This window comes from Microcebus murinus, chromosome 18 (assembly GCF_040939455.1).
Source record: "Microcebus murinus isolate Inina chromosome 18, M.murinus_Inina_mat1.0, whole genome shotgun sequence".
NCBI classification, from domain to species: domain Eukaryota; kingdom Metazoa; phylum Chordata; class Mammalia; order Primates; family Cheirogaleidae; genus Microcebus; species Microcebus murinus.
In genome coordinates this window covers 41,418,213-41,441,569 of record NC_134121.1, presented here as the reverse complement: position 1 = coordinate 41,441,569, position 23,357 = coordinate 41,418,213, and the positions used below count along the sequence as shown (strand labels likewise).

At 54.4% G+C, this 23,357-nt stretch overlaps 1 protein-coding gene across 4 annotated transcripts; it reads left to right on the top strand.

Moving 5' to 3' along the window:
* Positions 1–3,201: 3,201 nt before the first annotated feature.
* CACNB1 (calcium voltage-gated channel auxiliary subunit beta 1) lies at positions 3,202–22,367 on the top strand. 4 transcript variants are annotated; one of them, XM_012765924.2, is made up of 14 exons: positions 3,202–3,476; positions 5,907–5,993; positions 9,049–9,168; positions 10,654–10,776; positions 11,320–11,456; positions 11,677–11,753; positions 13,082–13,101; positions 13,360–13,440; positions 13,908–13,966; positions 14,150–14,259; positions 14,598–14,749; positions 18,068–18,163; positions 18,618–18,803; positions 20,498–22,367. In XM_012765924.2, exons 1-14 carry the CDS (start codon positions 3,393–3,395, stop codon positions 20,957–20,959), a joined length of 1,794 nt encoding a protein of 597 aa, XP_012621378.1. In that variant the 5' UTR covers positions 3,202–3,392; the 3' UTR covers positions 20,960–22,367. The 4 variants fall into 4 exon arrangements, with proteins under 4 accessions (XP_012621378.1, XP_012621377.1, XP_012621380.1 ...); XM_012765923.2 differs by lacking the exon at positions 13,082–13,101 and adding an exon at positions 12,133–12,287; XM_012765926.2 differs by lacking the exons at positions 13,082–13,101; positions 20,498–22,367 and adding an exon at positions 12,133–12,287 and having other exon boundaries at positions 3,205–3,476; positions 18,618–20,455.
* Positions 22,368–23,357: the final 990 nt, after the last annotated feature.

The following is a 23,357-nucleotide window of genomic DNA, read 5'->3' as shown; positions in this document are numbered from 1 at the left end:
TCCTGTCCAGGTCTTTCATCTTCCGACAACCCAAACTCATTTATATGTTTTGTAAAGACCTGGTGTAATAGAAGCTTGATATCTGGAATCGGCTTAAAACTTAAGAACATAGAAAATATACCCCTTTCGTCGGGCAAAGTGGTATAGCCCGACTTCCTGATAGACATGCGCAGCAAGGGCGTTTGATCACGTGGGTATTAGTTAGCCGGAAGTCACGGCGGGTTGCGTAGGCGGGCTGGAGGGGCTTTTTGCTAGACAGCCCTGCTGTGTGCTGGCGTCCTGAGCTTTGGGAGTGTGTATTATTAGTGGGGGGATAAGTTAAGAGAATAATGGCTGCATGTATCAGACAAAAGCAACTCCTTATTTAGTCTCGTGGTAGATTGGGAGCCCCTAGAATGCTGAGTAGATCAACAGATGGTAGTTTGGTATTTTTGCCCCACTACTGGTCCTTAATCTCTTGGTGCCTCAGTTTCCATCTCTGTAAAGTGTACCTAATCCATTATAGAGATACACTAAATGTGCCTGATATTTTCATCAACCATTTGTGAAAATCTCATGAATTAACGTTTGTAATTAGCAAAGGAAGGCATTAAGAGGGCATGCTCAGGCCAGGCGTGGTGGCTCACGACTGTAATCCTAACACTCTGGGAGTCTGAGGCGAGGGGTGGATAGCTCAAGGTCAGGAGTTAGAAACCACCCTGAGCAAGAGCTAGACGCTGTCTCTACTAAAAATAGAAAGAAATTAATTGGCCAACTAAAAATATATACAAAAAATTAGCTGGGCATAGTGGCACATGCCTGTAGTCCCAGCTACTCAGGAGGCTGAGGCAGGAGGATCACTTGAATTCTAGACTGGCCTAGGCAACATAGTGAGAGCCCCCATCTCTATAGAAAAATGAGCCAGACCAGTTGGCACGTGCCTGTAGTCCTAGATACTGAGGAAGCCGAGGCAGGAGGATTGCTTGAACCTAGGAGTCTTAGGCTGTAGTGAGTTAAAATCTTGCCGCTGCACTCCAGCCTGAGCCACAGGAGATCCTGTCTCTTTAAAAAAAAAAAAAAAAAGGTAAGCTGTTTTAAGGGCAGGAACCAGTCTTCCGTTTGGCTCACAACTAACTATACTGCAGCAGGCAGGGAACCTCATACATAGTACACACCTGAGAAGTACTGCATTAGCTGAATAAATGATAGCAGAAAGTTAATTAAAAAAAAGTTGAATGGCAGGACTACCCATTCAACTTTTCCTTGTGATCTGGAGCACCCATTGCAAAAACCCAAGGAGAGCATTCTAGGGTTCAAAAAGTTTAGATCTGAGTTCTGGCTCCAACAGTTGATTGGTTCCTGCTCATCACCCCGTCTCTTTCATTTGAACTTTCCTGGCTGAGAAAGTCAAAGAAGGAGAAAGGGAAGCAACATTTATGCCATTTCCTCACAACACAATTAATGTCATCCTCATTTTACAGCTGAGGTAATAGATTGAGAACACAGATCTTCCTGATTGCAAAGCCCATGCTTTCCCTGTCATGTCAGGCTCTCTTGTCCCCAAGGGGCAGGTGGGAACCCTGCTCAGGTTTGGAATTATTATTTTTTTTGAGACAGAGTCTCACTCTGTTGCCTGGCTAGAGTGCCGTGGCATCAGCCTAGCTCACAGCAACCTCAAACTCCTGGGCTCAAGCAGTCCTACTGCTTCAGCCTCCTGAGTAGCTGGGATTACAGGCATGTGCCACCATGCCCAGCTAATTTTTTCTATATATTTTTAGTTGGCGAATTAATTTCTTTCTATTTTTAGTGGAGTCGGGGTCTAGCTCTTGCTCAGGCTGGTTTCTAACTCCTGACCTTGAGTGATCCACCGCCTGGGCCTCCAGAGTGCTAGGATTACAGGCATGAGCCACCTCACCAAGCCAGGGTTGGAATTCTTCATGGAACTATTCTAATGGGCTTCATCCTCACTCACAGCGCCTCCTTCCCCAAGGCAATATAATCAGAGAAATGACCTGGCTGCCATTCACTTATCAGAATCTAGGGTGAGGAGGAATCCTGTAGTTTCCCAGCAGACAACAGCAAGCTGGCCTTATTTTAGGGTCACTTGACCTGGGCAAGTCTTCTTCATTCTATTTCTCATCTTCCCTCTTTGTGGAGCAGGGGAAAGTGTAGAGAGGGAATAAGTCCTCCTGTTATGACTGACTACTGCAATTTATAGCTTCTCCACATACACCAGCAATCCATCATTTAATTCTTCCTCATCCTTCCAATAATCCCAGGTGACAAAAGACAGCACAGTACTACCAAACCCATTTTATAGGAGAGAAAACTGAGGATCAGAGAGGTGTAGTGATTTGTCCAGGACCACACAACCAGAAAGAACCTAAGCCAAATTGGCACCAAGGTCTCTTGCCAAAATCCCATATTCCTCTTCTCTCCACTGATTCTGGCGGGTGGAGTCCAGGCCTTGGATATTTGTCCCCAAATCAAGCATAAAGGTAGAGCAATTCTAGGTCAAAGGTCATGAGATCTGATTTTACCAATCTCTCCTCTCTCTGCTCACCATTTCTTCCTCCTCTTTCCTTTCTCTTCCAAGGAATGGTGACCTCCCCCAGCTCCACTCCTGGCCTTTCAGAAGAGCCTAGGGTAACCTAGCGACTGATTAGGGCAGAAGGACTCCTGGGTCCCTGGGATTCTTTTGCTCTCTCTGTTGGGACCTCCCCTTGGACACCCTCCCAGCCTCAGGCTACCATGTTGGAGGGGGGCCTTTCTGTTTGGTTCATGGCAGCCTGGACCCCACACTGGGGAGAAAGGAGTTAAAGCCGGGTTCCAGGATCACCGGGACCGGGAAGTTTCGGTGGCCCAAGCAGGAGTGGGTTGGGGAGACCGGCTGGAAGAGCGGTTTGGTACGGAAAGGGGGGCGGTGCCAGCTATGCCAATCCACGCTTCACCACCATCAGCGCTCGGCATCCTCTGGTAGACCGCCCCCCACTCCACCTCCAAGCCCCTTGGCCGGTTTCGCCCAGCCGGGTCCCAGCAGGCCGCCTTCACCCTAGGTCAGTCAGAAGGCAACCATCGGCCCCCCTCCAGAGCCGGGAGAGACTTGCCTAGCCCTGGCCGCCCTCCCATTGTGTGCGCGCCGCCGGCGGAGGGGCTGCGGGGGGCGGGGCCGGGGCGGGCGGAGGGAGGGGCGGGGGGGCGGGGGGAGATGCTGAGCCTTCCGCGGAGGCAGCGGCGGCGGCGGCGGCAGTGGCGAGAGCGGGAGGAGGGAGGCAAGGCAGGAAGCGGGCAGCCGAAGGCCGGGCTGTGTGGCTGGACCGGGTACTGGCTGCGCTGCGCTGCTCTCGGCTCCGACGGCCTCTCCCATGCGCTGAGGGCGCCCGGGCCGGAGGCCGGAGGGGAGGCTCCTCTCCATGGTCCAGAAGACCAGCATGTCCCGGGGCCCTTACCCACCCTCCCAGGAGATCCCCATGGAGGTCTTCGACCCCAGCCCACAGGTGAGGCGTGGTGGATGGGCCTGAGGGAAGGGGGCCAAACGCAGAAATTGTTGGGGTCGGCTCGAGGGGCGCCGGGATGTAAGGGGTTATATGCTCGTCGTGGAGGGGAGAGGGGTGTCTGCGCGCCCCCATCCTCGAGGGTTAATGATTGATGGGTGCTTGGCGGGGAGTTGGGCTGCGGTGCTGCTGAGCTGGGAGGGGGTGGGTGGGCCGCCTGTCACCCCCGCCTGGTAGTCTCCCTGGCGTCAGGGTCCCCGCTGCTGAGGTACTGGCTCCAGTGGGCTGAGGGTGGGGGTGCTGGCAAGGCGGACCCGGGCCTTGAGAAAGGGAGGTTGAGGGAGGCTGTAAAGCGAGCCAGGCAAGAGGGGCGACGCAGAGCACGCCTGGGGGCGCTGAGCGGGTGTGGGTGGGGCGGGGGTGGCACTGGGAAATGGCTGAGGCGATGGTCAGAGGGCGGTGCCAACAGGCCTTCGAGGTTGCAGACGCTGGCTCTCGAGGGTGGGGAAAGGGCCAGCCCAGGGCCATGCCCCCCTCCCACCCCCTTCGGCTCCATCCCTATCTTGGACTAGTTCCCCTCCCCCCACACCCACGTTGGCTTACCCCGGCTCCCCCTCTCCCCTGCCGCCTCATAAACGCCTCCAAAGTTTGGAAAGTTGGATGGATGCCAACTCAGCGTCCAGAAGGGAAAAAGCGGTTTTACCTTGGGAAGGGGTCTGCCGCCCCGCCCCCACTCACGCACTTTTCCTATGTCCCTAGGTTACCCGGAAGAAAGGGCATTCTTGGGCTTAGTGGGTTCCCATGGGGTAACCAGCAAGGTGTGGGGTGGTTGTGTCCAGGGGATTTCTTTGGGACTGTCCTCCAAGGATAGCATTAACTCTTCTATTGCTGGGGTCAGCTTGTACCAACTGTAACCATCATGACAATGTGGTCCATGGGTGTGTAGAGTGTCAGGTCAGACCTAAAAATACCTCCTTTCTCCACCCCAGGCCCCTTGGAGCCTGGAGGCAGCTGACTGGGGCCTTCCTTTCAGCTGTCCCCTGTCCCTCTGAGAGTCACTCCCTTTGCCTAGCCTGGGGGGTGGGGACGGTGGCGGTGTGAAAGAGTCTGGGGCTCACTGGGGAATCCTCTTAGGTTTATAGGGAGCTTCAAAACTAGAGTTTGGGTATATGTCTAGTTTGAGAGATGTGGAGGGGAGGGAGGATCCTGGAAGGGTCCCTGGGTCTCTCCTATTGTCCATCCTCCTCAGGTCCCAAGAGCCAGAGCCCCCAGGCTGGTGGTCATGGCTCACCTGGGTTCTTTGGCTAGAGAAAGTCTAGGATGGAGGCTGGGTGCAGTGATTGGAGGTCTGAACCCTCAATCACTCTCCTGTCCTGGACCGGGCTGGGCCAAGTGTGTGTTTGGCAGTTGAGGAGCAGCTCCTTTTCACAGGAGGCCTGGAAATACCTGAAGCTCTTAACCTGAATGTGTGGCTGCCTCAGCGGTCAGGCAGTATCCACTCCACCCAAGCCAAGAGCCAGCCTACCCCCCAGGGACCTGTGGGGCTGTGTCCTAGGCTGGGCGTGGGGTGGGGCCAAGGGCTTTTAGATTGACGTAGCCTGGTGGGTACCATGGGGACAGGCGTGGGCAGTGGCAGCTGGGGGTAGAGGGTGGAAGCATGATCCCTCTTGCCCCCTTAGGGAGGGGTGTGGCCACTGCGATTGTGAGGAGGGGGGCTGAGAAAAAGTCCTGCCAGAGCAGGGGTGGGGGTGGGGAGCAAAATCAGACCTGTGACGTGAGGTTGGACTGGGGGTGTATGTTTGCTTTCCAAATACATTGCTCCCGTTCCCTCCCCAGAAAGCTAGCTTTGGGGCTTCAAGAGCTCAGAGCTGCTACCCCTCCCTACTCTGAAAAGCAAAGGGAAGAGTTGGGTGCAGGGGAGAAGCCAAGCTGGGCCCTGGGTTTCCAATTCCTCCTCCCTGGGAGCCACGGGCAGGCGGGCGGGTGCAGTCAGCCCACTTCTGCTCCAGCTGAGGAGGAGGGGAAGGCGGACTTTCCCCGCTCTCCGCCCCCCAGCACTGCAGGCAGCCTCTCCCTTCCTTGGAGGCCTCTGCAGCCTGCCCAGCATCTTAATTAGCTTTACTGCTAACGAGCCTCCTGCTCTCAGCGCTTCCCCCTTCCCTGCCTCTCTGGCTTGGTTTGGGGGTTTCAGTGCGGACCTCCTAGGGCTCTCTTAAGCTGTTCCCCACTCCTGGCTGTGGTCTGGGCCCTCTCTGTGAAGATGGGAGACCCCCCCCTTCCCCTTGGGCTGTACCACCTCCAGAAGGAGATGCAGGGGCGTGGGGGTGGGGCTGTTCTACTCAGGGAATGAATTCCCCAGGCTCTGGGGCTGGTGGATGAGGGCTGGGAAAAGTCTTTTCTGATTCCACTCTTGTTCCTTTCTGGCTTCACCAGGGCAAATACAGCAAGAGGAAAGGGCGGTTCAAACGGTCGGACGGGAGCACGTCCTCAGATACCACATCCAACAGCTTTGTCCGCCAGGTAAGGGGGAGGCTGGGCTGAGAGGAGGGAGGTGGCTGGTTGGTGGAGGCCAGCATTGGGGATCTGGGTGTGCGGCTTTCGCCAGGCACCCTTTTCCTTGTCATTTGTTACCTGCCTGGAATCACCCATCACCCTGACTCCCTGTGACCTCCCCTGGATGTACTGTCAGCTGCACCCACTCCCTCAGCCCCCGCCCGCACCCAGCCCCTCCCCCAGCACCAGGCACCAGCTCCTGCTGCCTGCCTGCCTGCGTCATCTCATTCAGGGACAGCCTGGCCTGCCTCCTAGCTTGCTTTGGGCTGTCACCCACTCCCCCTGCCGGCTGTCTGCTTCCATGTCCTCCCCCAGAATCTGTGACAGGGTGGGGTAGAGGCAGGTCCTAGGAAATGAAGAACAGTGACATTTGGGTCCTTGTAGCCCATTTGAGGTGCTGATCAGGGAGACACACTCCTCACATCTAGACGTGACTGTTTAATGTTCAGAGAGAAAGTGTGATGGGGAGGCGGTTAAGGCATAGAGTCTGAGATTTTAGAGGGGACTGTAGTACAGCACCCCTGACCAGAGGGGAGGGACTGAGAATAGCTTTCTGGGGTTCCCTGTGCTCAGGCAGGAAGCTGCCACTGTCACATTTCTCCTAACTCTCAACCCCAGGCCATCTTAGGCTCAGGGAGAGGTGATGAGAGAGGCATGTAGTTGCTATGACTACTGAGCATCTCAACAAAGCCTGGTACCCAAAAAAGGCAAGAGTGGCCTGGGATTAGATAAGGGAGAGGAGTACATTGATGAGGAAATGGGCTGGGCACCCAAGGGCAGAGGACAGCAGGGAGGAGGGGCTCACCTCCCTAGCCCCTTGGGCCAGGAGAGAGAGGGTAATGCCAGGCAGATCCACCACAGATTGGGGTGAGGCCTTCTTTTGATTCTTCTGTCTTTATAACGCTTGGCACATGTGAGCCCAGGCCTGACATGGGAGGTTCAGGAAGAAGTTCCTTCAATCCACCCTTTCTTTAGTATACGAACAGACAGGAAGTCCTTTCTTTAATCGCTCCCTTATCCCGCTCCATTATCCTGCCTGTTGGAGGCCAGGGCCAGGGCTAGGAAGAATGGTGCCCTGCTTTTGTAGTCCATTGTCAGTGGCAGAAAAGAGTCTGGGTTCCTTTAATGTTTGCCACCCCAGGGGGTCAGACCCCAGCTTCCAATTCTTTCTCCTCTTAGCTCCCCAGCTCTGACCCCCAGGAGGTGGCGGGGAGTGGGGGGGCAGTGCTTGCCACATCTCTGAGCTAAATATACCCTAGCAGTTTGCACATGTAGCAAGTCTACTTGTAACCTGAGCACCCTGGGGGAACTCAGTTTGGGCCACCCCCTAGGCCAGCAGGGCCAGGCACTGAGGGCGCCGGGATGGAGGTGCCCAGCCCCAGCCGGACCCTGGTGGTGGTGAGCCGGGGATGGAGCGGGGGGTGGCAGTGGGTAGAGCAGCCCCTCGGGAAATCTGGTGGAGGGGGGCTTTCCCTCCAGCTGTCTCCTTGCCTCCTCACTGTTTCTTGTCTCCTACCATTTCTGATGCATGTGTCTGTCTGTCCGTCTACAAGTATACTGGGGTCCGTGAGTGCCTGTCTGCCAATCTACCTCTGTGTCTGTTTTTCTCTGGCTCGGGGGTATCTCACTCTCTGGCTCCGAGTGCTCCCAGCAGCAAGGTGGAGAGTGGGGACTAAGTTGTTTTCACTCTCCCATCTTTGTGTCTCTTTTCCACCCTCTATTAGTCCCCCACAATCCCCCACTTTCTCCATGAGCCTCCCATTTTCATGGTTTGGCTTGGAAAGGGATGGGCAACTGCACCAGCTAATGCCCAGGGGCCTCTGGGGAGAGGTGGGACTTGGTCTTTCCTCTTTCCCAGGTCTTCTTCATGCCAAGCTAATGGACATTCCTGGCCAAGTGACCCTTTTCTGTCCTTGGGAAAGACCCCCCACATCTCTATAGTCCTGCTCTTCCCCACTTTACCGCCCACCCCTCATCCAACCCTACCCCGCACAATCACACGCAAGTCTACACCTCCTGGTTCCTGCCCTCACGTGTCTCCCACCATCAGGGACACAGACACCTGGGGCACTCCCCGGGTTGCGCTCATGTAGCTGTGCAAACTCACTTCTGCACAGCTAGCACATACCATGGAGCACACCCATGTAAACATGCTTGCAGTTGCGCATCTAAGCACACATGTGAATAAGCATGTGCATTTCCACTACCAGGTCTGTACAGGCTACATTGTCTTACACATATGTGTGCCCCCCTAAGGAGTTCATTGTGCTCTGGATTGATCAATGTGGTCAAAGCCAGCTTCCTGGCACACCCAGACGTCTGAGTCTGCCTTAACCATGGCACCAGGGAGCCCTAAGTACTGGGGAAACGCCTGCCCCATATTCTGCACTTAACTTGCCTCTTGGCTCCACCCTGAGAATCTTGGGTTCTCTTAGATCTTATGAGAACCTGAGAGTTGCGGTTGTGAGTGGGGAGGTTTGATTCTGCCAGTCCATCTCCCTCCTCCCTCGAGCAGAACATAGCAAAATCTGTGGTGGTCTCATCATGCCCACTGCCGACCAGGCTGCCCACTGCCAATTGTGCAGAAAACTCAGGCCCAAGCTGGTGACTTCAGTCCCTGGAAGGCCTGCCATTGGATCTCTGCTGAATCTATCTCAGTGGGTGCAGGGGGCAGGGGAGGGAAGGAGGAGCAGGGGTGGAGACTCATCCCCTGGCACTCCTCCCTCGTGTGTGCCCCTATCAGGTTCCCACCCCTCCCTGGGCCCCAAGCAGCTGTCCTTGGACCTGCCTTAACCTCCTGCTTGCTGCTGTCACCCTCCCTAGGGCCATACTTTTCCCAGGGGCCTGCAAACCTCAGCTCTTGGCCCCTTCCACCTAATACTACCTTTTCTTAGCCCTTATGGCATTATGCGGGGCTGGCTGGGGCTTGAGGCATCCACGATGGGTGGCACCTCCATGGCTTCCCAGGCCCAGGAAATGAGGGAGGCAGCCCTGGCCCTGAGCTGGCCCTCTCTGTTTTTAGGGCTCAGCGGAGTCCTACACCAGCCGTCCATCGGACTCTGATGTGTCTTTGGAGGAAGACCGGGAAGCCTTAAGGAAGGAGGCAGAGCGCCAGGCGTTAGCTCAGCTCGAGAAAGCCAAGGTGAAAAAGATGTGGGGACGGGCTGTGCTGGCATTGTTTCCCCCCACCCCCAGGCCTTAGAGAGAGAGCCTGGAAAGAGCCAGGGTCAAGTCCTGGCCCAGCTGCTTTGTAGCTATGGGCTGGCCCTCTTTGTGCCTTTGTACCTTACCTGCAGACTGTGGGCTACAACACCAGATACCTGCCTCCTTACACAGTGTGATCAGTGCCTGCTACTGTTCCACCACAATAAGGGCTTGATAAGTGCTAAAAATTCCCACTTCTTCCCGGAATCAAACTTCCTGGAATCTCAGCCCTGGCTCTTAGTAGCTGTATGATCTTAGGCAAGTCACAGCTTTTCTGAAACTTCAGTCTCATTCATTAAAATGAAGATAATAATACCACTTAACTTCATAGGATGTTTGTGACTAATAAGTCAAATAATACAAATGAACCATTTAACATAGTACCTGGCACAGTAAAGGGTAGCTAGTGTCATCATTATTATTATTCCTTCTGGGTTCCATTCTTTGTACCGCCAAACCCCAGCACCAACACCTGTCATTCCACAATGCCTCCTCTACACTGAGAGGGCTGACTTCTATTTTTTGCTTTGTTTTTTTTTTTTTCATTGCAAAAGTTAACACACATACAGAAAAATACACAAACAAATGTGCATATTAATGAATATGCACATTTAAAAAAATGTGTATATTTATTCTTTTAGAGACAGGGTCTCACTGTGTTGCCCAGGCCAGAGTGCAGTGGCACAGTCCTAGCTCACTGAAGCCTTGAACTCTCGAGCTCAAGTGATTCTCTGGCCTCAGCCTTCTGAGTAGCTGGAACTACAGGCGAGCACCATCCACCATGCCTGGCTAATTTTTTTTTATGTTTTATTTTTGTAGAGGTGGGATCTCTTTATGTTGCCTAGGCTGATCTTGAACTCCTGGGCTCAAGTGATTCTCCTGCCTCAGCCTCCCAAAGTGCTGGGTTTACAGGCATGAACCACTGCACCCAGCCTCAGTATACATTTTTTTTTTTTTTTTTTTTTGAGACAGAGTCTCACTTTGCTGCCAGGCTAGAGTGAGTGCCATGGTGTCAGCCTAGCTCACAGCAACCTCAAACTCCTGGGCTAAAGCAATCCTGCTGCCTCAGCCTCCCAAGTTTCTGGGACTATAGGCATGCACCACCATGCCCGGCTAATTTTATATATATACATATATATATATATATGTTAGTTAGCCAATTAATTTCTTTCTATTTTTAGTAGAGACGGGGTCTTACTGTTGCTCAGGCTGGTTTCGAACTCCTGACCTCGAGCAATCCGCCTGCCTCGGCCTCCCAGAGTGCTAGGATTACAGGCGTGAGCCACTGCTCCTGGCCATCAGTATACATTTTAATGAACAATTTACAAAGCAAATATCTGCATGATCACCACCGTCAGGAAGTTGTACATTACATTGCAGTTTGACCTTCTGGTTGTCATCCTCTACTGTGTGCCTCCTCTAGACCAAGCCAGTTGCATTTGCTGTGAGGACAAATGTTGGCTACAATCCATCTCCAGGGGATGAGGTGCCTGTGCAGGGAGTGGCCATTACCTTTGAACCCAAGGACTTCCTGCATATCAAGGAGGTGGGGAGAACACTTGGTGTCTGGAGGGAGGGCAGGGGAGTAGGTGGCGGGAGAGGGCCAGCCACAGCCTTAGTGGGAAAAAAGGCTTCTGTGCCAAGCAGAGCTGGACTGAATCTGCTGTGTGGCCCTAGACAAATCCCTCCACCCCTCTGAGCCTCTACTTTTTCATTGGTAAAATAGGGTGGTAATGCCTGGGTCACAGGGTTGTCGGACCACTGGAGGTCTGAATGGAGTGGCAGTGTGCCAGGGACATGTTGGTGTCAGCGTTTCCTCCTACAGCCTTTCTAGATATGGGTGGGCACATGGAGGGGGGGACTCTCAGAATGGGGATGTCCTGGGGGAGGGGTGGTCCATGGCCAGAGAGGATGCTGGTCCTGGAGTTGCACTGGGAACTGGGGGCTCTACAAAGAGGCTGGAGCCAGGGGTGGGGAGCTTTGGGGGTGCCACCGCCAGGCAGGGAACCCAAGTTCTGGAGGGTGACTGCTGCTTGCACCTCCAGCTTCCCTCTCGGCATCTCCACCCCACCTGCCGTGTTGTCCACAGAAATACAATAATGACTGGTGGATCGGGCGGCTGGTGAAGGAAGGCTGCGAGGTTGGCTTCATCCCGAGCCCCGTCAAACTGGACAGCCTGCGCCTGCTGCAGGAACAGAAGCTGCGCCAGAACCGCCTCAGCTCCAGGTGTCTGGCTGGGGGCGGGCACTCCCAACCCCGGGAGAGGCCGTCCAACCAGGATGAGGCCTCAGGGGTTGGCCCCTGGCCCTGAGGCACAGAGCTGCCCCTGGCATCACCAGCGGGGCTGGAGAACCTCCAGGGGGAGCGGCGTGGGAGAGGACAGGATTACCCCACCCCCACGCTACCTCTTTGCTCACAAGCTCCCTTTGCCTCTCTGCTCACACAGCAAATCAGGTGACAACTCCAGTTCCAGTCTGGGAGACGTGGTGACTGGCACGCGCCGCCCCACGCCCCCTGCCAGTGGTAAGAGCTGCTGCCACCCAGGGGGTTGGGGGGCAGCTCCTGGGTGGGGTGGTCCACCCACTTCCTGGCCCCTCCGTCCCCTGCAGTAGGGGGCTCCCCCGTCCTGAGTCCCCCACACACGTGCGGCGGTGCCCCGTCCGTGAAGAGTAGGATACCCCCAGGCTGGGCCTGTCACGTCTCTCCTCTGCCCTTGCTCTGGCAGCTCCATCTCTCTGCCTGGTCCCCTGCCCCCTTCATTTCTCCCAGCCCTGTTCCATTCACCTCTTCTTCTTTCTTTTCTCCCCACCCCCACCCCTGCGTTCTGTACTGTGTCTCCACGTCCATCTCACTCCTCCCCACCTCGCCTCCCTCCTCCCTCTCTCCTGACTCTCCGGTCCAGGTAACGAAATGACTAACTTAGCTTTTGAACTAGACCCCCTAGAATTAGAGGAGGAGGAGGCAGAACTTGCTGAGCAGAGTGGCTCTGCCAAGACTAGTGTTAGCAGTGTCACCACCCCGCCACCCCACGGCAAACGCATCCCCTTCTTTAAGAAGGTAATTCTTGCTGGGCTCTGGCAAGAGACAGGGAGTCAGGACCCAGCTCTCTGGTGGGGGAGAGGGGCTGGAATGGATTCTCAAGGGGTATAAGCCTATTCTGTGGGTGTCGGAGCTTCCTGCAGAGGTGGAGGGAAGGGTAGTGTGGGCACAGCCATCTCCACGCACAGCCACACCCTGGCCTGCTCCCCAGGAAGGGCTGGTTCTTGCCCGTGGAGGGCTGCCCACCCTGAGGAGGCAGGGTCTGGTCCTGACAAAACCTGGCCTTTCCCTCACTGCCAGTGGACTGTCCAGTGTCTGCCCCACCTCGGCACGTGAAGTGGAGAGCGGAGTGGCATTCCTTCTTTGCCCGCTTTCCACTCCATGGGCGGGCGCTCGAGAGGCAGGGGCCATCTACTGGCTGCAGAGCAACACGGTCAAGGGAACACTTAAGATGGGCAGGCTGGCATGTACTGGGGCAGGAGGTGGGGGCCAAGTTAGGAGCTGTCGTCCTCTCCAGCTCTTTTCCAAGACCTAGAAGGGGGAGAGGACGTGTCTGTATATTCCCAAGCCAGCTGGACTATCAGTCCTGCTCCCAGCCCTCATCCAGGGCCATCTCTGGCTTCCCTGTGGCATGGGGTCCCGTCCCCTCTCTCTGGCTCTGTCTGTCACTAACACGCATGCCCTGTTATCTCTCCTGGTCTGCCCGCTCTCCCTCCCTCTCTTGTCCTGGCTCCTTCCTTGCCCTCTGCCCCTGCCTGGGTCCCCTTCCCTCCCTCCTCCCCACCCCCTCTTTTGGCATTCTCTGGACCCAGCCAAACAGAAGCAGAAGTCGGTGAGTATCACAGCTTTCTGTGTCCCCTTCCCACTCCCTGGGATGAGCTAGGGGGACCTTCTAACACCCATTCCCATATCTGTCCCCGTTTCCTCCTCCCTCCCTGGCTCTCCCTGGCCATCCCTCCCAACCCCACCCTGATCCCTACCTCTGGGCTCTGGGACCAGGGGGAGGAACGGATGCATGGGGGAGCCTGAGGCTGGGGGAGAGGGGCTGATACCATCTCCACTCTGGGGTTCCCCTCCCTGCTTCCCCCAGACAGAGCATGTGCCCCCCTATGACGTGGTGCCTTCCATGAGGCCCATCATCCTGGTGGGACCGTCGCTCAAGGGCTATGAGGTAGGAGCGCCTAGAGGGGAGTGCACCCAGAGGGGCCCAGGCCTTTGAGAGACTCCATAGAAAGGTCTTCAGACCCCAGAGAGATGCCCCAGAGGGCCCGGATCCCCAGGGTGTCCCAGAGGGCCCGGATCCCCAGGGTGTCCCAGAGGGCCTGGATCCTCAGACCTTCAGAGAAAACCCCCAGAAGGGCCTATTGCACAGGGAGACATACCCGGAAGGGCCCAGTCCCCCAGAGAACGCCCCCGGAAGAGCCCTCCCAGAGATGCCACCTGGAAGAACCTTTGGAATCAGAGACTGCACTGAAGGCCCCTCGACCCAGAAGGACCCCCGCCCCATAGGGGCCCATGCATCTTGGGAATGTCAGAAGAAAGTGGTCCCTGAGGGTGCGAGTACCCAGCAGCCCAACCTCCTGAGTGGCTTTCAATGCCTGACTCTTCCTCCCTCCCTCCCTTAATCCCCAACCCCAGGTTACAGACATGATGCAGAAAGCTTTATTTGATTTCTTGAAGCATCGGTTTGATGGCAGGTAAGACCCTGGGAACTGCTGCTCACTCCTGCCACGGCTGTCTGCTGCTGGAGCTGGGCAGGATGCCTCGAACGACAGTCCTGGGACTCTTGACTGAGGGACAGGAGGCAGCCTGGAGTGGGGCAGTGGGCAGAGCATTCCAGCTCACCCCAGCCCCTGACTGCCTCCCCACCCTGTCCCCAGGATCTCCATCACTCGTGTGACAGCAGACATTTCCCTGGCTAAGCGCTCAGTCCTCAACAACCCCAGCAAGCACATCATCATCGAGCGCTCCAACACGCGCTCCAGCCTGGGTGAGCCCATCCTGCCTTTTTATTTTTTTAGCATATTATGGGGGTACAAGTGTTAAAGTTACGTATATTGCCCATGCCCCCCTCCCTCCTCGAGTCAGAGCCTCAAGCGTGACCATCCCCCAAATGTTGCACATCTCACTCATTGTGTTTGTATATATCTATCCCCTCCTTCCCCTCCCACCTGCCTGACACCCCTGCCTTCTTCCCGCCCCCTTTCCAGGCCAGATGTGGGAAGGGTGGGAGGTGGTGGGCAGGCCCATCTCCAGAGTGTTCCCTCCGCACGCTGCCTCCTGGGGGGCCGCCTTACATTCCCTCCTCCCGGTGACTCCCTGCCCCAGCTGAGGTGCAGAGTGAGATCGAGAGAATCTTCGAGCTGGCCCGGACCCTTCAGTTGGTCGCTCTGGATGCCGACACCATCAACCACCCAGCCCAGCTGTCCAAGACCTCGCTGGCCCCCATCATTGTTTACATCAAGATCACCTCTCCCAAGGTGGGTGCTGGAGCCTGACCCTGGCAGGGATGGCAGGGACAGCATGATTTAAGAAGAGTGCTCTGGAGCTGGGCTGCTTGTGTTTAAATCCCAGCTTTACTGCTTACTAAACGTGTGATTTAACCTCCTGGAGCCTTAGTTACCTTTTCTCAAAATTCCATCATATTGTGAAGATTCAACCTAATATATATATATATATATATATATGTTTATTTATTTATTTATTTTTGAGACAGAGTCTCACTCTGTTGCCCAGGCTAGAATGCTGTGGCTCAGCCTAGCTCACAGCAACCTCAAACTCCTAGGTTCAGGCGATCCTCCTGCCTCTGGCTCCTGAGTAGCTGGGACTACAGGCACATGCCACCATGCTTGGCTAACTTTTTGCATATATTTTTAGTTGTCCAGCTAATTTCTTTCTATTGTTTTTTTTTTTTTTTTTTTTTTTTTTAGTAGAGATAGGTCTCAGTCTTGCTCGGGCTGGTCTTGAACTCATGAGCTCAAATGATATGCCCACCTCGGCCACCCAGAGTGCTAGGATTACAGGCGTGAGCCACTGTGCCGGCCCCAACCTAATATGAATGTATAGCACTTAGCAAAGAGTCTGGTACAACGTATTAGGTGTTATTGATATTATAATTAGGGGCCAGGCAAGGTGGCTCATGCCTATAATCCTAGCACTCTGAGAGGCTGAGGCAGGAGAATTGCTTGAACTCAGGAGTTCAAGAGCAGCCTGAGCAAGAGCAAGACACCATCTCTACTAAAAATAGCAAATCAGCTGGGCATTGTGGTGCGCACTTGTAGTCCCAGCTATTTAGAAGGCTGAGGCAGGAGGATTGCTTGAGCTCAGGAGTTAGAGGTTGCTGTGAGCTGTGATGATGCCACTGCACTCTAGCCTGAGTGACAGAGCGAGACTTTGTCTCAAATATTTTTTTTTTTTTTGAGACAGAGTCTCGCTTAGTTGCCCAGGCTAGAGTGAGTGCCCTGGTGTCAGCCTCTCGCTCACAGCAACCTCAAACTCCTGGGCTCAAGCAATCCTCCTGCCTCAGCCTCCCCACTAGCTGGGACTACAGGCATGCACCACCATGCCCAGCTAATTTTTTCTATATATATCAGATGGCCAATTAATTTCTTTCTATTTATAGCAGAGACGGGGTCTCACTCTTGCTCAGGGTGGTTTTGAACTCCTGACCTTGAGTGATCTGTGGCCTCGGCCTCCCAGAGTGCTAGGATTACAGGCGTGGGAAGCTCTTGAATGTGTTCCTTTGGCTAGTCACCTAACATCTCTCTCTATGTCTTTGTTTCGTAGGTCATGCTCCAGTGGTTGTTGTAATGGTTAAATGGATAGATTAACCATGCAAAATGCCTGGTACCTACAAAGCATTATATCTACTCTATTTTGTAAAACGATTTTTATTTCCAAATAATTTCAAATTTATAGAAGTGTAGCAAGAATACCCTTCAGCTTCCTGAGTAGCTGGGATTATAGGCGTGTGCCACCACATCTGGCTAATTTCTTTCTATTTTTAGTAGAAACAGGGTCTCACTCTTGCTCAGGCTGGTTTTAAGCTCCTGAGCTCAAGCAATCCTCTCACCTTGGCCTCCCAGAGTGCTAGGATTATAGGCATGAGCCACTGGGCCCCGCCCCAGATTCACTAATTTTTTTTAACACCTTTGTTAATAGAATTGACATCCCATTTAATTCAGCCACTTAAAACATATAGTCTAATTTTTTTCAGATTCACTAATTTTGAAAATTTTTACTTTTTAAGACTAGTAAGATGCAAATCCTTGTCTGTTTTTGTGTGTGTGTGCCTTCCTGAACCATTCGAGAGTAATTTGTAGATATTGTATGTCTTTAAACAAGAATATTATCTTACATAACCATAGTGCAATTATAAAACTCAAGAAATGGGCTGGGTGCGGTGGCTCACGCCTGTAATCCTAGCACTCTGGGAGGCCAAGGCGGGAGGATTGCTCAAGGTCAGGAGTTCCAGACCAGCCTGAGCAAGAGCGAGACCCCGTCTCTACTAAAAATAGAAAGAAATTAATTAGCCGGCTAAAAATATATAGAAAAAATTAGCCGGGCATGGTAGTACATGCCTGTAGTCCCAGCTACTCAGGAGGCTGAGGCAGAAAGATTGCTTGAGCCCAGGAGTTTGAGGTTGCTGTGAGCTAAGCTGACGCCATGGCACACTAGCCCGGGCAACAGAGTGAGACTCTGTCTCAAAAATAAAAACAAAAAACCCTTAAGAAATGTTATCTAAAATACAGGACATATTCAGTTTCCACCAATTATCCCAATAGTGCCCTTTATGAATCCAGGAATCTACCCAGGATCACATGTTGCATTTAGTTGTTATATCTCTTTAGTCTTCTTTACTCTGGAACAGTTCTTCAGCCTTTCTTGGATTTTCATGATGCTGACATTTGGAAGCATACAGGTCAGCTGTTTTGTAGACTGTCACTCAATTTGGGTTTGTCTGATTTTTCCTTATGATTAGATTTAGGTTTTGCATTTTATTACCATTATGATTATGATTATGATTATTGAGATGAGAATGACTGTAGTGGCTTCCTAATGGGGTTATGGTCAAGACTTAAACTGATCCTGCACAGAGCAATGCTGGTTCATAGCAAGCACCCCATAAGAAGACTGTTGTTGCTGTTCTTAACATGGTGCAGAGGGCTGGGGAATGAAGCCTTTAAACAAGGTCAGAGGGCCGGACGCGGTGGCTCACGTCTGTAATCCTAGCACTTTGGGAGGCCCAGGCAGGCAGATTTCTCAAGGTCAGGAGTTTGAAACCAGCCTGAGCAAAAGAGAGACCCTGTCTCTACTATAAATAAAAAGAAATTAATTGGCCAACTAATATATATAGAAAAAATTAGCCAGGCATGGTGGTGCATGCCTGTAGTCCCAGCTACTGGGGAGGCTGAGGCAGCAGGATTGCTTGAGCCCAGGAGTTTGAGGTTGCTATGAGCTAGGCTGACGCTCACTCTAGCCTAGGTAACAAAGCAAGACTCTGTCTCAAAAATAAATAAATAAACAAGGTCAGAGGAGTTGGGAAGGATGATCACTACCCGTCATGGAGCCCCTAGGAGAGGCTGGCATGAGACCTAGGAGACAGCTGCAGCACTGCATAGGGTGGACACAGGGCTAGTGAGATCATTTCTGCAGAGGTGCTCAGGACTGGGAGTCACTGAGCATTTTCCCTCACCCTGACACTGTCTCTTCACGCAGATCCAACCAGGACTTGCCTTTTCGACAGGTGCATTGGCTGGGTCCTCTAGTTCCTCTTCCTTTTTTCCTCCCCAAACCAGGTACTTCAGAGGCTCATCAAGTCCCGAGGGAAGTCTCAGTCCAAACACCTCAATGTCCAAATAGCAGCCTCGGAGAAGCTGGCTCAGTGTCCCCCGGTGAGTGCCTAGACCCCAGGGGAAGGGAAGGGAGGGAGGACATTTGCGTTGTCCTGGTTTCCTCTGGCCTGCATGGGAGACAGAGTGACCAGGAACACCTGGACCAGGTGCATAGGTGCAGACTGATCTTCAGGGAAAAAGTGCAGGACAGGCAGAGACTGGGTTCAAGCCCCAGAAGCACCCCTGCTTGGTGGAGAGTCAAGCCCCCCTCTCCCAGTCTTGTTTGCCTTATCTGTGGAATGAGGGAGTTGGATTATCTGAGTGCCAAGACCTCTTGCAGTTCTGCCAATCTGTAAATCTGAGAACCCTCCTTCCCTTCCTCCACATGGAGAGGCTTGTTTTTAACCTTGTCCTTCAACCCCTTGACTCCACCCACTGCACCCAGGCCACACCCTCAACCCCTTTGGTCACGCCCCCGCTCATCCCAGCCCCGCCCCTAACCCCACCTCCACAGGAAATGTTCGACATCATCCTGGACGAGAACCAATTGGAGGATGCGTGCGAGCACCTGGCCGAGTACTTGGAAGCCTATTGGAAGGCCACACACCCGCCCAGCAGCACGCCGCCCAATCCGCTGCTGAACCGCACCATGGCTACTGCAGCCCTGGCCGCCAGCCCTGCCCCTGTCTCCAACCTCCAGGTACAGGTGCTCACTTCGCTCAGGAGAAACCTCACCTTCTGGGGCGGGCTGGACGCCTCGCAGCAGGGCGGCAGCCCTGTGCCCCAACAGCAGGAGCACGCCATGTAGCGGGTGCCCATCCGTCTTCCCTCCCGCCCATGGCTCGGAACTGGAACGGAGGGAACCCATATGGAGAAGGAAGGGAAGAGCTTTATTTTGTAAAAAACGTGGTGAGAGGCAGCTTCTGGTGTCTGTGGTTCTTGATGGGACGGGGGCTGGCTGGTGCTGCCTCCCTGGACCTGGTTCCATAGTATTAATCTGCTGCCTGCTAGATAGTAGAGCTCACTGGGGCCCTTGTAAAACCAGGGACTAGGAAGAAAGTATGAGGAAGACTGATATAATCATTAGCTGGACTCCACACCCTTTTTAGGCCCAACAGAGCAGGAGCCCTCAGACCCAAGGAAACCCACAGAGCAGGAGCCATTAAGCCCACAGGGACTGCTGCTCCCTCGGAGCCCTAACCCCAGGAGAGACCCAGAATGTAGCATCATCGTCTATGAGTTGGTGCTGTACGTTTCACCCTTCTCCCAGTGAAAGAGAGTTCAAGAAAGGCCCTCTCATGGGTGCCCCATCCTGCCTCACCCTCTTCCCAAAGGTGCCACAGCCCATTGCTGAGACCACACCATTAAGTATATGGTTCTAGGTTAGAGCCAGAAGAAACCCATGAAATCATCCTAGACTGTTGCTTTTCAAATTTGTTTTCAGCAGTAGAACACATTTATTCACTGAATCTTACGTGGTCTCTGAGTATACAGATAAGGCATCCTTGCTCTGCTCTGAGGGAGCTAGGGGCTTGGCCTCCCCTTCACAGGGACCCCTGAAGCACTTCTGTGCCCTCCCTACCCTGCCCTAGGTCTCCAGGGAACAGCTTGGAAACTGCTGATGTAGTCTAATCCCTATCTCACTACAACCACGAAACTGGGCCATAGAGAGGGGAATCATTTGCTCAGGGTCACACTGCTTGAAGTGGCAGGGGTGGGACAAGAACCCAGGCCTCTCCTTGCACCCCACTTGGCAACCTCCATGGTGGCAGTGGCCACCAGCTCACCTCCAAGTGGCATTGGTGTTGAGGACATTGGGCTACTTCATCATCTCCAGCGGGGAAGGAGGTCCCATCAACCAGCCTGCTGCTTCGAGTCTTTGTTGGAGGCAGAGGAACGATCCTATCAATCTTGGGGTGCTGGAAACCTATGATTGGGGTCTGGTGTGGGCTGAAGAAGGCAGGGTCAGCGAGTTTGAGCTGAAATCCCCTCTTAATGTATTTGGAAAACTGGAGGCAGTGACTAACCCAATCAACCACTAACGAATGGCAGTACTAATGAGCTGTTAATGTTGATTAACCCCAAGCTAGCATTAATGACATGCACTGAGGAAGTGGAGACTAATTGTCCATGGCTGTCTGCCATGGTTACCATGAGAGTTTGTGGTCCTCACAAAGTTGGGCTCCCCCTGTCGGGATAGAGGGGCGAATGCCCTGAGGTCTGTCCTCTGGCTAGGCTCCAGAGCCATTTGCCCCAGGGGCCCATGCCTAGGAGTTAGCATCCTCCTCCTTCAGCCGAGGTGTCTTGGTGCTGTCACTAACTTTGCCTTGCTTTGTTGTGTTTTTCTTACCCCTGCCTCATCTGCATGGTGTGTGCTGTCCGTCTGCTAACCAGGGACCCTACCTTGCTTCCGGGGACCAGCCACTGGAACGCGCCACTGGGGAGCACGCCAGCGTGCACGAGTACCCCGGGGAGCTGGGCCAGCCTCCAGGCCTTTACCCCGGCAGCCACCCACCAGGCCGGGCAGGCACCCTGCGGGCACTGTCCCGCCAAGACACGTTTGATGCCGACACCCCCGGCAGCCGAAACTCTGCCTACACGGAGCTGGGAGACTCATGTGTGGACATGGAGACTGACCCCTCAGAGGGGCCAGGGCTCGGAGACCCTGCAGGGGGCAGCACCCCACCAGCCCGACAAGGCTCCTGGGAGGATGAAGAAGACTATGAGGAAGAGCTGACCGACAACCGGAACCGGGGCCGGAATAAGGCCCGCTACTGCGCGGAGGGTGGGGCTCCGGTTCTGGGGCGCAACAAGAATGAGCTGGAGGGTTGGGGGCGAGGCGTCTACATCCGCTGAGAGGCAGGGGCTCCTCCGTGGGAGGAAGGGCTCTGGGCCTGAGGGAGGGGAGGGACAGAGGGGCTCAGCACCTGAGGTATATCTTGCCTCCAGGGGGCTTGTCTCCCTCCTTTCCGATGCCTTGCTCAGTGTTTGGGGTTTCTTTGGTGGTATTATCCCAGCTCCTGGGAGGCCCTTAAGCCTCAGCTATAGGTTTTTACCTACCTGCTGTGGATGGGTGGGGGGATATCCACCTTGCTAAAATGTCCCCTTTTCCCCATATTAGGGGGCTCTCCCCCCTTACCCTCCCAGAGAAAAGGTGCACTTCCTTAATTCTTTCTACTCGGGGCTCTAAGTGAAGGTCCTAAATGGAGTGGCCCTTCTTTTCCCAACCTGGAGAGGAGGCCACAGAATCTTTCCCATGGGGTTCCTCTGCCCCAAACCCCAGATCCAGGGTCCCTCCCCATGCCCGCCCCTCCCCCCAGCTTCCTGGCAGCATTGTCTGGTAGGTGAAAGCTACAGTGTGGAAACTCCATGGGGAGCTTGTCTTAGGAGGGTCTGCGTGGGAACTGGCAGGCATCAGATATAGCACCCTCTGCCCTCCATGGCCATGGCAATGCCAGGGCCTAGAACCCCGAGGAGTGGGCTACCTGAGACGCTGCTACCCACCCCACCACCTCCATGCCTCAGCCTTTGCCTACCCCAGGAATGAGCTTTGCCTACAACATCCCTTGCCTGCTGCCATCAGAAGAGGGGGGCCCCTCTGCATCTGAGCCCCCCACCCCATCCCCGTGCCAACTGGGTGTGGAGCCCATGGAACACTCTGGTCCGCCTCATTTTAAACCAAAAAATTGCTCCTTCACCCTCACCCTGAGGCCCCAGGGGAGAAGCCCTGTGGGTTGGTGCCCAGAAAGCATTGTCTGGAGTTTGGAAACTCCATGGGTGTGGAGCCCATGGAGCACTCTGTTTGCCTCGGGACCTGGGATCTCCCCTGGGGGGCTTGGCTGCTGCCTCCGCTGCTCTGTATCTGCCTCTTGTCGTTCTGTTCTTTACCCACGTCCACTGCCCCCAGGAGAGGCCTTGGGGTATCCCTCTCCTTTGGCATCCCCATAGCCCAGCAGCCCTGCCCCTCCCCAGCATTCTAGCTGGGCCAGAGAGCCGATTGTGCCAACAAGGACTGGGCCCTGCCCGGCTGCCCACCTCAGGGATGGGCACTTCATGCCTGTCTCGCCACCTCCTGTGCCAATGTTGCCCCACCCCCCACCTGGGGGTGGGGTGCAGCTTCCACTTACTGATTAGAAGACACCACTGCCCAACCTTTCCCCCTCCCTGTCTAGAGTCCTGTGCCCCCATCTATCTGTCTGTCTGTACTCCCCCAGGAGAAGTATTTTGCCATATATAAACCGCCGTCCTGTCCTTTGCGGCCACCTCCAAAGCCTGCTTCTTTGTTCCCAACACACGGTTGTCAGCCTAGGCACGTGGGAGCTGCTGACATGCAGGGGGACTGAAGGAGTGGGTGCAGCTTATTGCTGCACGCTGAGTTGTTGACTCCAAAGAAGAGACAGTTATTTGATTTGCAGCCCTCGTGTGCATCATCTCCAAACCGGGAGCCGCTTAGCCAGTTGGCTGCCCCCTCGGCCCTGAGCCCCACACCTACAAGTAGCCAGGGGAAAATTGGAAGCTGGGGTGTCACTCGGTGGGATCTGGAACCACTGGTGCAATGTGTGATGGGCTTATGCTTGGTTTTCTGCTCCTATGGCCTCCCTGTGCCCTGCTGGGGAGAGGGAGGGGCACAGCTTCTGACTTCATTAATGCCCCCCCCACACACCCTCCTGCCCCTGTTAATCAGTTTTGGGGGTGGGGAGGTGCTGCTTGTGGGGGGGGACTGGGCACAGAAAATTGGTGACTCCACCAGTCCCAGCCTGAATAGTGAGAGGAAGAAACTCTGCAGTGGCTGTGCCTTTTCCTGCCATCTCCACCTGGCAGGATGTAGACTTCTGACAGTTGTTATTGCAGCCACCTGTGACCTGCCTCACAGCACCCACAGTCATTTCCCCACCCTCCTGGCTCTTGTTTCTGGGCTGGTGGCCCTGGAGAACTAGAGTTCCTGGGTCCCCCACCTGAATGCTCAGGCCCAACGTGGGCATGAGAGAGAGAGAGAGTGTGTGTGTGTGTTTGTGTGTAGGAGGCGACAACATCCCCTGAGGCCCTCCAGATGAAGAGCTAGCAGATCAAAGAGGAACTGGGCAGTCCCAGAGGTCAAGTGCCTGAACCAAGTTCCCTGGGGAATTGATGGCAAAGTTGATGAGAGCTCGATGTGCCTCCCAGCACAGTGCTCTTCCCACTGCCTTTCCACAGAATCATGCATTCTTGCGTTCATTAATTGAACAAACATTTATTGAGCACCTCCTATGTACTA

Bases quoted from the DNA above. Each gene is read 5' to 3' on its own strand.
- CACNB1 (XM_012765923.2), top strand. From the start codon at position 3,393: ATGGTCCAGAAGACCAGCATGTCCCGGGGCCCTTACCCACCCTCCCAG. The intron at 11,754-12,132 runs GTAAGAGCTGCT...TCTCCGGTCCAG, and splicing joins CCCCACGCCCCCTGCCAGTG to GTAACGAAATGACTAACTTA. The intron at 12,288-13,359 runs GTAATTCTTGCT...TGCTTCCCCCAG, and splicing joins GCATCCCCTTCTTTAAGAAG to ACAGAGCATGTGCCCCCCTA.